This window comes from Sarcophilus harrisii, chromosome 6 (genome assembly GCF_902635505.1).
Source record: "Sarcophilus harrisii chromosome 6, mSarHar1.11, whole genome shotgun sequence".
Lineage (NCBI taxonomy): Eukaryota > Metazoa > Chordata > Mammalia > Dasyuromorphia > Dasyuridae > Sarcophilus > Sarcophilus harrisii.
The window spans coordinates 211864559-211880205 of NC_045431.1; the positions used below are offsets into that span (position 1 = coordinate 211864559).

Below are 15647 nucleotides of genomic sequence, written 5' to 3' on the forward strand. Positions count from 1 at the left end.
CATGGCACTTCTCATGGATTATTTTCATTGCACTTCTAGTCTCTCATTTTTTTTTCATTTCTCGTGGCTCATTTTCTTTACACTTCTCATGGCTCATTTTCATGGCTCATTTTTGTTGCTCTTCTTGTGGCTCATTTTCGTGGCCCTTTCTCATGGCCCTTTCTTATGGAAAAACATATGTATAAGTATATTTGTTTATGAGTATGTATATTTTCTTAGGGCAGCTAGGTGGACTTTTATTGTCACTCCTCGTGGCCCTTCTCGTGGCTCTTTCATGGCCCTTTCTTGTGACCCTTTTTCATGGCTCTTTTTTTGTGGCTCTTTCTCATGGCGCTCCTGCTGGCCCTCCTTGTGGCTCTTTCTTGTGCTCTTCACACAGTAGGCACTGTTTAATGTTTAAACATTTCTTGAATAAAATGAGCTATAAAAATAGAGAGAAGATCGTGTTTGGAAAACTTTAAATGGAACTATGAAATGGCTGTTGCTTTCAGGCTCAGCCTATATAACTGATCTGATAGCTTACTCCCTGCAGAACATTCAAGCTGTCTGATGTTCACACACATTGCCACCTGAAAACTACTGATCAGTAATAGAGACAAAATTTGTTCCCATTCATTCGCCAAGCCCACCAAAGTCTCGTTTTGCTCTGAGCATCTCCAGGCTGTCAAGCAACATTAAGTGCTTTTGGCCACTGATGATTTTGCATGTCACCGAAATGGGAAGCAGCTAGTGAATTAGGGTCATTCTTTTCCATCATTTGTGCCTTCATTTCCCTCAAGTGGTTGTTTTCTTTAGTTTGCTGCAAGGGATTCCATAACTCAGGCCTCTGGGAGAAACTTACCCTGCTTCTGCATAGTTCTCAAGCACCATTAGGCCATCTATGTGACAGTCTGTGTGATTAATCACTGCCTATCTTGGATATCTTTCAGGAGCAGGCAGCATTTGGTCTTCCAAGTTATGGGAAATGCTTTTGACTTAGCTCAATTCAATGATTTTCCAGTTCTTAGAATTACTGACTCCCAGACTCATTTATGAAATTGGGTCTTAATCATTATTTCTTTGTGGTAATACATGTGGCATTAAGAACTTAATAGCTTTTTAGTCATTTATTAATTCTCTCCTCTGAGGCTTAATTTCCTTAACAGCTATACCTTGCTGACAGGATAAATATGAAAATCAAGTGATATGATTGATGTAAACAGGGGTTTGAAAGGGAAGGGAGACACTAGACAATCAAGGTATCATGACTGCATTGATGTTGATATACGTATTCTACTATTTCTATTAAAGATGGTCATATATATATATATATATGTATATACATATATATATATATATAGCTTTACTAATTATATATATGTATGAACATATGGATATACACATATACATATATATAGCTATAGATATAGAACTATATATGCCTATTATATATATATATATATATACCCATATATAACATATATATCACTGCTAAAAATAAATTATATATTATTTTTTTCAAGCAAAATATATTCACACATTTGACATATTGAAAAATGTTTCATTCTACATCAAGTCCATCATCTGTGAATTTATCTGAGAATAAATCTGAGGATTTATATTTGGTATTAACTGAAACTAAGTTCAAGATATAAAATAAGAGATAAAAGATGCAATAAAGTCAAAACTATGCAGTGGTCCTTCCTCAGCCATTTTCCTACCAGCATGACAAGATTCCTTTATACACATTGACAATGCTGTAAATAGAACTCTTAAATGAACATTGAATTGAACACCGAATATCCCCACTCCAAGAAAGCATGGCAACCTTAACATAACAAGTAATAATCAGACTGCTAGGTGTCTAAACCTGGAATCAGGAAGATCTGAGTTTAAGTTCAGTTTCCGACACTTAGTAACTGTGTGACCCAGAGTAAATCACTTAAAACTCTTTTTGATGCAATCTTCTCATTTTAAAAATATGGATAATAGCAGCCCTTCTCTCTGAGTCATAGTGAAGATCAAATGAACTAATTGCAAAATATTTAGCATTGTGTTTACTACTAAGTAAGCTCAATATAGATATCTATTATTATAATCATCCGTTCTAGATGGAATGGAGTGGTTATACACATGGGGATGGGATTAAGATTTCTTTTCCAAAGAGCCTTTCTTTATACTATTTCTTGACTTCCTAAATTCAGGAGTGTAATTAGCAATGCCTGTCTTGCTTATTATTATAATAAAGAGGATCGGTCACTACCTGATACTCAAAAGGTGTGTGGGAGAAAAGAAATCATCTTGGTTACCCTTCAAACCTATGGTTCTCATCTGTTGTACTGGTGTGTCTGACAGTGGTTTGATCAAGGTCTACTACATAGCTGTGAAAATTCATTTTCTAACTCTTATCTGTTGTTTGAACTTTGTTTCTATTAACATTTAATTGGCTAAATGTTTGGCCACTTTGATTGGAATGAAAACTAGGCAAGTGTGAGTAGGGATAAAAGAACAAAAAAGGAAAGTAGAAAACATTTTCTTAACATTTAATTTATAAACATTTATTTAATGTTATATAATATATATAATTATAATATATATATTATAATTATAATTATTATAAATATTTATATTATAATACAATGTGTTATAAATAATATAATGCATTATTTACATATTATATAATATATATGTATATATAAATAATAAAATTTTTATAAACATTTAATTAAATGCCAGGATGAAAATTATATCCTTGTGAGAATAAGAAATAGTTGAAGACTTCAACAAATTCTTCATTAATTTAAATCTCTCTCTTCCTTCAGTTTATATGCTCCCTACTCTAGAAAACTAGTTTCCTGTTTGTTCTACCTCCTATCACATCACTGTCCTCCTCATCAATCTCATTTCTATTGCTTAAAATTGTCATAGTACTTTGTCTTCCTCTCTTTTGCCTCCGTTTCATTATATTTTATGGCATGCTTATTGGTGTATATGTCATCTCCCCACCATTAGTCAGTAACCTCTTTAAGGGCAGGGGCTGTCACTTTTAATCTCAGTGTTTCTAATGTCTGGTACCACAGTGCCAGTACCTTGCATATAATAGGCACTTAGTATAATAATGTTTGTTGCATGGAATTGAATTGCAAATAGATTTTCCCCCTACTGGGACCTAGTAGTAGAACAATGGTTTGAAATAAACCCTTTTAGCAGTTTACTGAGTGAAGAAACAATCAGATTCATATGAGCTGGTTAATGTCTTTGGCAGACATTCAATGACTGTTGAATAGAAACAGCCAGGGAAATAATATTTGCTTCTAGAATCATAGAATGAGAGATATGGAAGGGGCTTGAAGCAATATCTTCTTCATTCTCTTCATTTTATTTATGAGGAAACTTTGGCTCAAAATGGGTACCTCATTTATTTGGAGTCACAAAATGAGCAGAACCATCATACTTGCATCAGTGATAGCTATAGAGCCAAAGCTCATTTTCTCCAATGAAACTTTATAGCCAAGGAAACTGAGACCCAGGGATATAAAAGTGATTTGTCCAGGGTCCACTAGTAAGTATCAAAGCCACAACCAGATTCAACTTCAAATATGACTTTCTTTGAACTGTAAGACTACTTCATAATCTTAGATTTCAGATTTTTCTTGTGATGTGCAGTGGTCATAGGGGACTCTTTCCTTTGTGGATGCAAATAGTCACTCATTGAATCAATCATCATATGGGCTGAAAAGTTGATACTTAGTGACAAAATTAGATTTATTACTCAGATTTCTAAATTTCCAGTTTGCGCATCAACTTGTCCTACCTTAGAAAGAGATGCTTTCCAATTTATTTGCCACTCTGTAAACCCAAGCAATTTTCTAGGGTTGAACAAGAATGAAGAATTGTCTTTGGTCCATCCAAGCAGTGGACTATTGTTCTGATATACTCACTTTGTGAGATAACTGATACACTTGGAGATAATATTTGTCCAATGTAATGTAACTGATATGAAATTGAAAGAGATGTAATGAAATTCAACCCAATGGAATCAGGTTCCATTTATATCAACTCCAGTTCTTTAGACACTTTGAAAATTGTCCCTCAGAAAAATTTTGCATTTAAAGGATTTTCTGATTCAATTTATTATCTGCAGATGCCTAGGCTTTGTAATAAATTGCCCGAGAGATGCTATCAAAGAAACAAAACAATAAAATAGGATAAGGGTTGGGTCAAGCTTTGTTCCCTACCAAGAATTATCTCTAACAATCACTTATATTTTTTCTTAATATTGAAAATATTAAGCTGCTACTTGTTGCTATTATTAAGTTGCTACTGCTGCTACTACTAATACTACTTGACATTTATTTATAATTCTGAGATTTATAAATACTTTTAAAGAAAGAAATAAACATTTATTAAGCACTTAATCTATGATAGGCATTATTCTAAGTGTTAAGTATACAAATTGAAACAACAAAAAAGGTCTCTCTCCTCAAGGGGAAGACAATACTCAAAAGCCAGATGAAAAGATGGGAGTTGGGGGAGACCAGAGAATTAAGAAGCACACTTTTGAAATTCAGAAAGTCAGGAACAGTTGAAGGAGGGGAACGAAGGCAGGCTAACCTGGATCTCCTCAAAATAAAGAGGCTCCAGGAAGCATTCATCAAGGGGAAGCATAACACCACTTCCCTTGATGAATGCTTCCCACAGGATTGGTCATCATGTCCAGGATAAGGGGGCAAAAGCACTGAGAAAAACCCCATGATGAGCAAACAATAGAAGAATGGCAATCCAGAAAGTCCAAAATAGAGTTAGAAGGACAACAATATATTATTTTATTTGAGCTCCATAAAGCATTTGAGGGTAGCTACTATAGGTATTATCCACATTTTTTGAATAAGACTCAGAGAATTTTTAAGAGACAAATCTTTGGTCACTCCAGTGTGCCATCTTGACACAAAATTCAGTATTTTGTATTTCTTTATTTTTTTTTTGATGAGAATGCCATAGCTAGGAGGTATTATTGAATTGCAAGCTCAATATGAGGGAGCCATGAAATGAGGGAAGTAAAAAAAGTTAATATGAAGTTAGGGGACATTAATAGAGCACAATTTTCATGATGAGGAAGATTTAGAACCTGCTGGTTCTTTCCTGGTTGGACACATCTGGGAGATGGTGTTCTATATTTCAGGTGCTTCTCTAGAAGGAACAGTAAAAAGATGGAAAGGGTTGAGCAAGTTAACAGCATCAATTATGAGGACAGGTTATAGGAATTGGGAGTGCTTAGTCTTGAAAAGAGAAGACTATGTATTTTGTCTTTAAGTATTTGAGGGGCTGTTTTTTTCATAGGAATTAAGTGTTTCTAGAAATGATAGGTAGAAGTTAATATAGATAACTGTTAGCTAGATATAAATGGATGGGGAAAAAATGTCTTCTTCACAATTAGAGAACAACCAATCATTTATTATTAGTAAGTGTCAGCATTGAGCAAAATCCAAAATCTGAAATTTTAGAAAGCATTTCATTAGGTTGTTTGGCAAAGGAGAGAGATAGAAAAAAAAGAGAGAGACAGAAAAAAAAACAAGGTCATAAGGACAAAATGTGATTGAATAACCACAGGTAGTTGTCAGGAAAGGGCAGTTTGAGATGTATTATCAAGTATAAACATTTAATTTAATTTGAATAACCTAAAACAAAGGTTTTAGAAGGATTCAAAACAAGCCATAGATGATATCTTTTATAAGATTTGGATAAGATACATTTCTAGCTGAAAACTTGATTTAACCCATATTAATGAATAAAACATAATGAAATATTTTTCCCACAAAGTAATTAAAAAATGTAATAAGACCTCTTTTGTGCTAGATGCTATGCTAAGCACTGAGGATACAAAAAGAGAGTCAAAGGCAGTTCTGGCCCTCAACAAGCCTACACTTTAATGTGAGAAACAATATGCAAACATAAATTCAAACAAGGAGTATACAAAATAAATAGGAAATAATAAATAGTGGTAGGCACTAGAATTAAAATGGATTTTGGGAAAACTCCCTATAGAAAAGGAGAGATTATTTGGGACTTAAATCGATTCAGAAAGATCAATAATTAGAGTGAAGGAGAAAGAGGGGACAATCAAAAAAAAAAAAAAAAGATGCCAGAAATTAAAGATGGAGTACCTTATTTGTTGAACAACCCAGCCCTTTCTTACCTTTGCATCCTTTCATCATATATACCCTTTCATCCAGTATTACTTTTTATTTCTTAAATGAAACACTCCATTGTCTGACCCTATTGATTTTCCTCTGAATCTTAGCTAAAATCACATCTTCTAGGTGAATTTTTTTCCATTCCATTCTATTGCTAGTTCCATCCCTTTGTTGATTATCATCCAATGATCTTGCATATAACCTGTTTGTACACAGTTGTTTACATGTTGTCTCCATCATTAGATTGTTAGCACCATGAGAGCAGGAATCATATTTCATTTTGCTTTGCATTTCCAGGAGTTAATAATGCTAATTAAATGATTAGCTAGGTAGCAATGTACATGCTCTTATTCTATTTACTAATATAATTTATTCCAAATTTTCTAAATTTAGAACTTCTTTGTTTTGTCTAGAAGTCCTAGTGCCTATCACAGTGCCTTGTATATAAAAGCCTTTTTTTCTGCTTAGTATTTTATTTTCTCCCATTAGATATGAAAAAAATTTTCAATATTTTTAAAAAATTGTTTCAAATTCTCTTCTTCTCTCCCTACCTCTCTCATTGAGGAGGCAAATAATTTGACATAAGCTATACATGTGAAGTCATGAAAAGCATATTTCCATATAGGTTTTGTAAAAGAAAACATAGGCCAAAATGAAAATGCAAGAAAAATAAAGCAAAAATTATGCTTCAGTCTTTATTCAGACTTTATCAGCTCTTTTTGTGAGAATTGATGAGATTTTTCATAAAATTTTCATTAAAAGTCCTTCAGAGTTGTCTTGGATCATTGATCATCTGAGCACAACAGAATCAGTTCACTATTGTACCAACAGTTCATTGGTTTTCCTGCATTCTCTCCAACAATTGTTGTTTTCCTTTTCTGTCCTAATTATCATTCTACTATGTGGAGGTACTTCAGAATTGCTTAAATTTGCATTTCTCTAATTAATAGTTGAATTAGAACAGTTTTCCATATGACTATACATAGCTTTGGTTAGTTAATCTGAAAACTGACATCATATTTTTAAATCATTTATCAACTGGGGAATTACTCTTATTTTTATTAATTTGACTCATTTCACTATATTTGAAGGATGAGGCCTTTATCAAAGAAACTTGCTTCATTTTTTTACACTAATGATTGCTAAATATATTTCCCTTAATAATCCATTCCCCATTTCTTCTATTCTCTTTTTTCACCATGTCCTTCCTCAGAAATATTTTACTCTAACTACCACTTCCTCCAATCCATCTCTTCCCTTTTGTCCTTTTGCTCCTACTTTTCTGTAGAGTAAGATAGATTTTTATATCCAGTTGAGTGTGTGTTATTGCTTCTTTTTGCCAATTCCATTGACAGTAAGCCACTTCCCTCATCTTGCCTTCTCCTTTAAAAAACCTTTTTGTTGTCTCTTTTGTGTAAAATAATTTACTCTTTTCTATCTCCCCCTTTATCCAAGTGCATTTTTCTTTCTCGCCCTTTAATGTATTTTTTAAATATCATGCCATCATATTCAACTCACTGCTGTGCTGTCAATGTATACTCCAACTACCTGAATTATGAGAAAATTCTGAGTTACATATATTTCCTTCCCATTTAAAAATGTAAATAATTTAACTTTAATGAGTCCTTATGATTTCCTTTTCCTGTTTACCGTTTTATGCTGCTCTAGAATTTTGTATATGAAGTGAAATTTTCTGTTCAGCTCTGGTCTTTTCATCAAGACTATTTGAAAGTTCTATATTTCATTGATTATCTTTTTTTTCACTTAAAGGATTATACTCAGTTTGCTGAATTAATTAATTCTCGTTTGTAATCCTAGTTCCTTTGCCAACTAGAATATGATATTCTAAGTCCTCTGATCCTTTAATAAAGGAGCTCCTAATTTTTGTGTTATTCTAACTGTGGCTATATAATAATTCAATTGTTTGTTTCTGGCTGCTTGCAATATTTTCTCCTTCACCTAGAAACTCTAAAATTTGTCTATTCCTGGGAATTTTCATTTTGGATTTTTTTTTCAAGAGATAATCAAGGAATTCTTTCATTTTCTAATTTGTTTCTTAGTTCAAAAATATAAGAGCAGTTATCTTTGATAATTTCTTGAAAGTATGATGTCTAGGCTCTTTTGTCTGATAATAGTTTCACATAGTCTAATATTTTAAAAATAATCTCTCCTGGATCTGTTTCCCAACTTTTTTCTCATTGTTTTCTTTTTTCTTTCTTTCTTTTTTTTTTTGGTTTTGCTTTATTGTTTCTTAATATTTGATAGAGTCATTCTTCTGCTTTTTAAAGGAGCTCTTCTCTTCAATGAATTTTTGTTTTTCCCCTTTCCATTTGACAAATTCTGCTTTTCAAGACATCTTTTCCCTCATTGGATGCTTGTACCTCTTTTACTATTTAACCTGTTATGTTTTTTAAAGTGCTATTTTCTTGAGTATTTTTGTGCCTCCTTTACCAATCAGTTGGCTCTTTATCATGATTTTTTTTGTCTTATTCTCATTTCTTTTCCCATTTTTCTACATCTCAACTGATTTTTAAAATTCTTTCTGAGCTCTTCCATGCTCATATTTTTCTTAGATTCTTTGGATGTAGGAATTTTGACATTTTTTGTTTTATAAGTGTATATTTTGATATTCCTTATCATTGTAGAAATTTTCTATATTTATATTTTTCCTATTGTTTGCTGATTTTCCGGTCTATTTTCTGACTTTCTAATTTTCTGACCCTGACTTCCAGGGTGGAAGTGGCATTGTCCGAAGCTTCAAGGATTTTGTACACAAGTTTTCAGAGATACTTCTAGGTACTTGGAACTTTTTAATTTTGCCAAGTTGGTATGATCCAAGGAGAAGTATGTTTACTATTCTCCTGGCCTGTGCACTGGTCTGTGAGCAACCCTAAGCACTCTTTCCTGCCTGGGAAATTTTAGAAAGAATCCTGCTCCACTGTGCTAGTCCTGGGATAGCCACCCAACATCCATCCAGATCTGACTATTAGTGCTAACAAAGAGACCCCTGTTATCTTCTTCTGACCAGTTTTCCCCACTTACCATCTGTGGACTGAGAGCTCCCAAAGCAACCTTTGCCACTACTGATTCCATGGCTCCCAAGGGCTATGCTCTATTTGCTGGGGCTTGATCTGTATTGATCCAATCTTTACTGGATTGCTCTCCACTCTCAGTGGGTATGACAGACCTTTCCTGCAGGCCTTCTAAATGATCATGGACTGGAAAATTGTTTTGACATCTTTTTGTGGGTCCTGCCACTCCAGAATTTGTCTTAAAGTATTATTTTAAGATTTTTGGAAGGGTTTGAAGAGAGCAGGTGAGTCCCTGCCTTTCTCCATCATCTTGCCTTTATCCTCTCTACCACTGGAGATTTTTAATAATTGCTAGATTGAATTTTTAATTTAAAATTCCATGAATATATTAAGCATATTATTTAATCATTTAAATGAAGATTACAATGTTAATTTGCCCAAAGTTTTCAATGAGGAAAGAATAGAATGTCTTTTCTAATTATAGACTTAGAAGCTTCCAATTTATTTATGTTCTACTTGCCATCTTGAGCAACTTATTATCCATGTGCAAAACATAAACCAATGTCTGTGAAATATTTAAAGGAATCCTTAATATTTTATCACTTTTCAGTAATAAAACCATGTTCTTTTCTCAGAATAAAAGCTTGAAAAACAAGCTGCTGTCAGGAAACAAGTTATGTGGAATCCATGCTGAAGAGGTGAGTGGAGCCCTTACCCTCCCAGCTTTAAGAAAAGTCCAGGAATAGAGGTGCCAAATATGTCATTCTGACAATATTCCAGCCCCACTGGGTTTGAGTAGCCTATTATTGCTGAGTACAATATGGGGCCATTGGAGATTTTTCCCACAACAATCTGAAGATGTTCGATGGGTTTGCTGCTAGGTTGCTCTGGTTTCATTCCAACAGATTGAAATATCAAAATCAATTTGAAAAATTCTCCCTGGATTCCTCCCTGGGGAAGTTCAGTGAAAGCAAATGTGAATGGGAAACCTGAGGGTGAAATATTGGAATCCATACTGATAATAATGTTTCTTTATGAACAAGTCCTTAATAGATTGAATTATTTCATTCTGAGAAACTTGTTTCTAAATCATAATGCTATATAAAAGTGGTTCTAAAAAACTCCTCAGCCCAAACCCAGGACCGTCAGAGACCTTCAGAGAGTCTATAAGGTCAAAATATTTTTGATAGTAATACTAAGAAATTTTAATTTCTAATATAGTGAATATTGATAGTATCACCTACATTATCAAATGTTCTCAATAATTAAAAAGAAAAATGTGATCCTAAGACCAAAATTTTGATAACCATATATCAGTAGGAAGCCAAGACATTTGGATAAATAGAAAAAAAAGGAAAATGGTACAATTATTCACCACTGTTTCGTTGTTTCTCCCTCAAGTTGACACAGTGCATTTTCTATATGTGTTTTTCTTTCCCTAGAGCATGATAAAATTACTTGTGTGCAAATAAAATAGCCATTTATTTTTAAATAATATTTTTACTTTTCCCCATTTACATTTAAGACAATTTTAACATTAATTTTATTTTTATTCTGAAATATTTATTTATTGCACTTAACAATATTTTCCTAATTACAAATAAAATATTTGTAAACATTAATTTTTGTAAGATTTTTTAATTACATAATTTTCTCCCTCCCTACATTCTTTCTCCCTCAATGCAGCAAGCAATCTGATATAGGTTTTGAATGTGTCATTTCTACCTTAATCATGTTGTAAAAAAAGAATCCTAGCAGAAGGGAAAAATCATAAGAAAGAAACAAGGACAACAATAAAATCCCCCCCAAAAGGAAATTACTATGTTTTCATCTACATTCAGACTGCATAGTTCTCTTTTTGGGATATGGATAGCATTTTCCATCTATGAGTCTTTTGGAATTGTCTTGGATCATTGTATTACTGAGAAGAGCTAAGTCTATCACAATTGATCATTGCACAAAATATTCACTTTAAAAATTACTTCCACATTTTCGCTCTCCTTCCCTCACCTCCATAAGATAGTAAATAATTTGATATACATTATCCAAGTTCAATGTGTGTAAAACATATTACCATATTAATCATTTTATGAAAGAAAACACAGACCCAAGAGAAAGCCATTCATTTATACTACTTCCATTTAAAACCTTATATTTTTCTTTGAAAACCCTCTTTAATTCAACCATACATTTAAATAAGAAAAAGTTTAGGGACTTATTGTATCTTGCTATTGGACTAAGTGAATGCTTAAGAGTGATTCTGAAATATTAGCTCAGTTTACATTTATGTAGCAGCTGACAGCTCAAATATCTTATTTGATGCCTTCAACAACACTGTTAAGGCAGATATTACAAGAAGTAGTATTCCCATTTTGGAGAAGTAAATTCATCTCTCCAAGGTAACATGCCTAGTAGATAATTGAGCCAATGGTAATTCAGGTCTTCTGACTTAATCCATGAATAGTGTTTTTTCAATGTCTGTGTATTTAAGAATGGTCAAAGTCACTGCTAAGAGATTTTGCACATTAACCCAGAAAATATGCAGGTCATTGTTGACACCTTTCATTATTCCCAATAAGTAGGTAGACACACAAAAACATACATAGTTAAAGGGAAGGATTAAACACTAATTTAAAAGTCCTGAGACTTAAGACTTGCTAAAAGGAGGGCCAAAAGATAATGATTTGGCTAAGCTTCCAGTCTAGATTATAGCACTATTAATTTCTAACTTCTTATAGCATTCTATGGTTTGAAAAATACTTTACATGTTATCTCCTTTGTGTCTCACAAAAACACGAGGTATTATCTCCATTTTACAGAAGAGGAAACAGAGGCTGAGAGAGTTTCAGATTGGCCCAGCTTCACACAGCTAATAAGATTACCCTAACAGCGATTTCTTGCTGCTGGCTTTTGATCTGGGGAGAAGTTAATTGATCCTCTTTATGCTCTCTGCAAAGTTTTAAATAAATTATTTCATCCTCACTATTCTTCTTTGAGAAATGAAGGGATTGGACAATATCGGCTCTTTGGCACCTCCAAATCCTCTGCTTTAGATTCCTTTTTTTAACTGTTTATTTTCAAAATGTATGCATAGTTTTCAGCATCCATCCTTGCAAAACCTTGTGTTCCAAATTTTTTCTTCCTCACTTTTCCCCCTCACCTAGATAGCACACAATCCAATACATATTAAACATATGCAATTCTTCTATATATATTTCTACAATTATCATGCTGCACAAGGCAAGTCTAATTTGGATTCTTATGATTTGTGTGTGTGAGTGAATGTTATAGGACCCTTTAGCAGCATGCTAAAGCCTATGGACCCGAATGTTTTTAAATGCATAAAATAAAATAAGAAGGACACCTATATACTAAATATAAAATGTATATTCTTTTCAATTCAATAAATATTAAGCTCCAATTATGTGCCAGGTCTTGTGCAAAACACTGGGGTTTATAAATAAGAAAAAGAGACAGAACCTGCCTTCAAGGAGTTTACAATTTAAAGGGGGAGGACAATAACAGAATAGAGAGCTTAATTGAAATAGTCAATAGGGTGCGTACACACCACCCGTCACCCTCCTCAGTAAAGTAACTTCAAATACCTAATAAGAATACGCCAAAAAGAGGAAAAAAGTCGTAACATGGTAAGTGTACTGGAAAGTGCACTTGGACAATCAAAATGTAGCTTAAATAAAGCATTTAGCTTACACCTAAAAGATTTCAGCTAATCCTGACCATTTTGAGCTAGATCTCATCGTAGACATACTCAATTAAACTATTTATAACACCCTACAAAACATTTATAAACCCTAGTAACCTGGAAAGGAAGGGATATGGGATGAAGTTCACCATGGGATACCATCTGAGAGATTTCTTGTTCTATAGAGTTGCAACCAGGAAGAGCTGGAAATACCAAATGGAATGAGTAGGAAATTCAATTTCTGCCCTTTACAATGAAAGGCTTTAGGAAGAGTTGGTAGCCCATCCTCCAGCTCTCCATCAAAGGGGAGTGGAAGCTGAAGGAAAAGATGTCAGTCAAAGCTTGAGTTAGCCCTATGGTAATAAGTTTATCCTGGGATTGGGTTTGTGTGTACCCTGGAGATAAAACCAGTAAGAGCTGCAGAAACTAAGTGTAGCATGTGGGCACACACACACATACAAAGTGGAGTGTATATAATTTTTATATTTTATATATATAAAACACATCATATATGTGTGGAAAATTAATGGATCCCATGTTAAGAAAGCTTATATAATAATAATAATTTTTAAAATATAAAGTGCTATGTGCTTGGTGCTATGCTAAGCCCTTCACAACTTTTTAAAATTCCATATAATATTCACAACAGCCTAGGAGGTAATTGCTTTTATTTTTCCCATTTTACATATAAGGAAACAGAGGCAAAGAGAGCTTAAATCACTTTGTCCAGGATCACACAGTTATACAAGTGTTTGAATTTTGATTTGAACTCAGGTCTTCATCATTTTAGACCCAGCAATCTGTTCTCTCAGCTACCTGCTAATTACTATATTCCCCCCCCATCTCCAATTCCCCCCAAATTGATTCTAATGTGAATCAATTAATGCTCAAAAAGCAATTAGCAAATTCATGAATTATCTTAGTCAAATAAACAAGTTAGTCGTTTATTTATTTTCAGCTAACAAGCTGTGCTTTGATTACAAGCCATTGCTGTACCATTAATAAGTCAAATTGTATTTGAAGTTTATAAATGTTTAGATTCTACACCAGGGAGCCTGGATCAGACATGATTGTCATACAGACGTGCTTTTGATGCAGATGGAAGGCTTGATTTAGGTACATGTATATTTAGTCCCAGCATTCAAGCTCAACAGCAATTTTATAAATTTCTTCAATTGCACATCTTTATTCATATTCTTTTTTTTTTATTAGTTATGGCAATATTGCTTTCCTCTGCAATTGAGTCAGAAGAAAAAAAAGCTGTTGAAATTACTTGTCTACTTTAAGGTTGATGTTGAAGAAATTTGCTCTTTTCAGTGTGTAGTAGGCAGAATTCTTTATTGTTCTGTGTGATGGTGGGCGTGATATGTCATGCTTGTAATAAAAAAAAAAGTGAAATTGTTGATAAATTGGAATTTTTTCTTGGATAAGAAATGGCTAGATCACAAGGAAATAACAGAACAACCCTTTTTTTTAAAACCAGATATTTTTTAATTGGAATCAGAACATAGTCAATGTACCCCTTTCACACCTCCATTTTTAGAAATAATATTGGACACAATGATGATTGGTCTTAATGATTATGACGTACAGGCACAAAAATATCCTTTTCCATTTCTCATCTTCCTACCCTAGAATGGACTCCTTCCTCAATTCTACCTTTCAGTTGGTCCTTCAAGGCTCAGCCCAAGCATAACCTTCTTCTGCAGGCTCAACTTTGTTTACTACATTTGCACACAGTGGATAGTTGGCTGAACCTGGAATCATTAATATTTGGTTTCCAATTCTTCTTCAAAGACTTATTATCTAGATAAACTTGCTCAAGTAATTTAATCATTATCTGCCCTCAGTCTCCTCATCTGTAAAATGGCATAATAATAATAATACCTAATTACCAGATTTATTATAAAGTAAAACTAAGTAATATGTAAAATGTTTTCTACGATAATATTACTTACCTCCCAGAGTTGTTGGGAGGATAAAATAAGATTATATTTCTAAAGCTTTTATAACTCTTGAAACTTTTAAAATTTCAAAATGCTATACGAAGAATATACACACATGTGTATGTTTATAGATATGCATGTCTATATTTTCACACATGTATATATTCATATATTGTATTACACACAAGCACATATTGTATTACACACAAGCACATAAACATATATTGTATTACACACAAGCACACGCACACACACATTTAAAAAGCAGCTAAATAGGGGATAGAGCGCTAATCCTGTACTCAGGAAAACATAGTTAAAATCCCAACTCTGATACTTAGAAGATATTTGAATCTGCACAAGTCACTGGAATAGGAAATGGCAAATCATTTCAGTATCTTTACCAAAAAAAAACAAAATTCTGTGGGCTTGCAAAGAGCTTGATACAAATGGACAACAATGACAAATTTCATACACCGATCCATATATATTTATTTAACAATACATATACATATAATTTACATTTCTATTTCTATACATATTATTTGCCTCTAATATGATGGAATAAATTTGAGAGTAAGGACATTAATTTTTTACTTTCAATTTCTAGTTGCACAGCACAATGTCTGACACAGAATTGGCAACATCTAGGTTCAAATTTTGCCTCAGATATTTGCCAAATGTATAACCTTCTGCAAATCACTTGTTTCATATTAAGTTTCCTCATAAAAACAATGCTTCTCTCCTAGGGTTCTTATAAGGGGAAAAATCCTCTCCCTCCCTTCTTCTAGGTACC

The 15647-nt window shown here is 33.2% G+C and overlaps 1 protein-coding gene across 2 annotated transcripts in view; it reads left to right on the forward strand.

Annotated features, from left to right (window-relative positions):
• LUZP2 (leucine zipper protein 2) overlaps positions 1–15647 on the forward strand; it is a 684014-nt gene that overhangs the window by 444830 nt on the left and 223537 nt on the right. For both annotated transcript variants that reach the window (XM_031941821.1, XM_031941822.1), the window contains exon 6: positions 9841–9903. In XM_031941821.1, coding sequence (XP_031797681.1) covers positions 9841–9903 — 63 coding nt within the window. The remainder of the gene's footprint in view (positions 1–9840; positions 9904–15647) is intronic.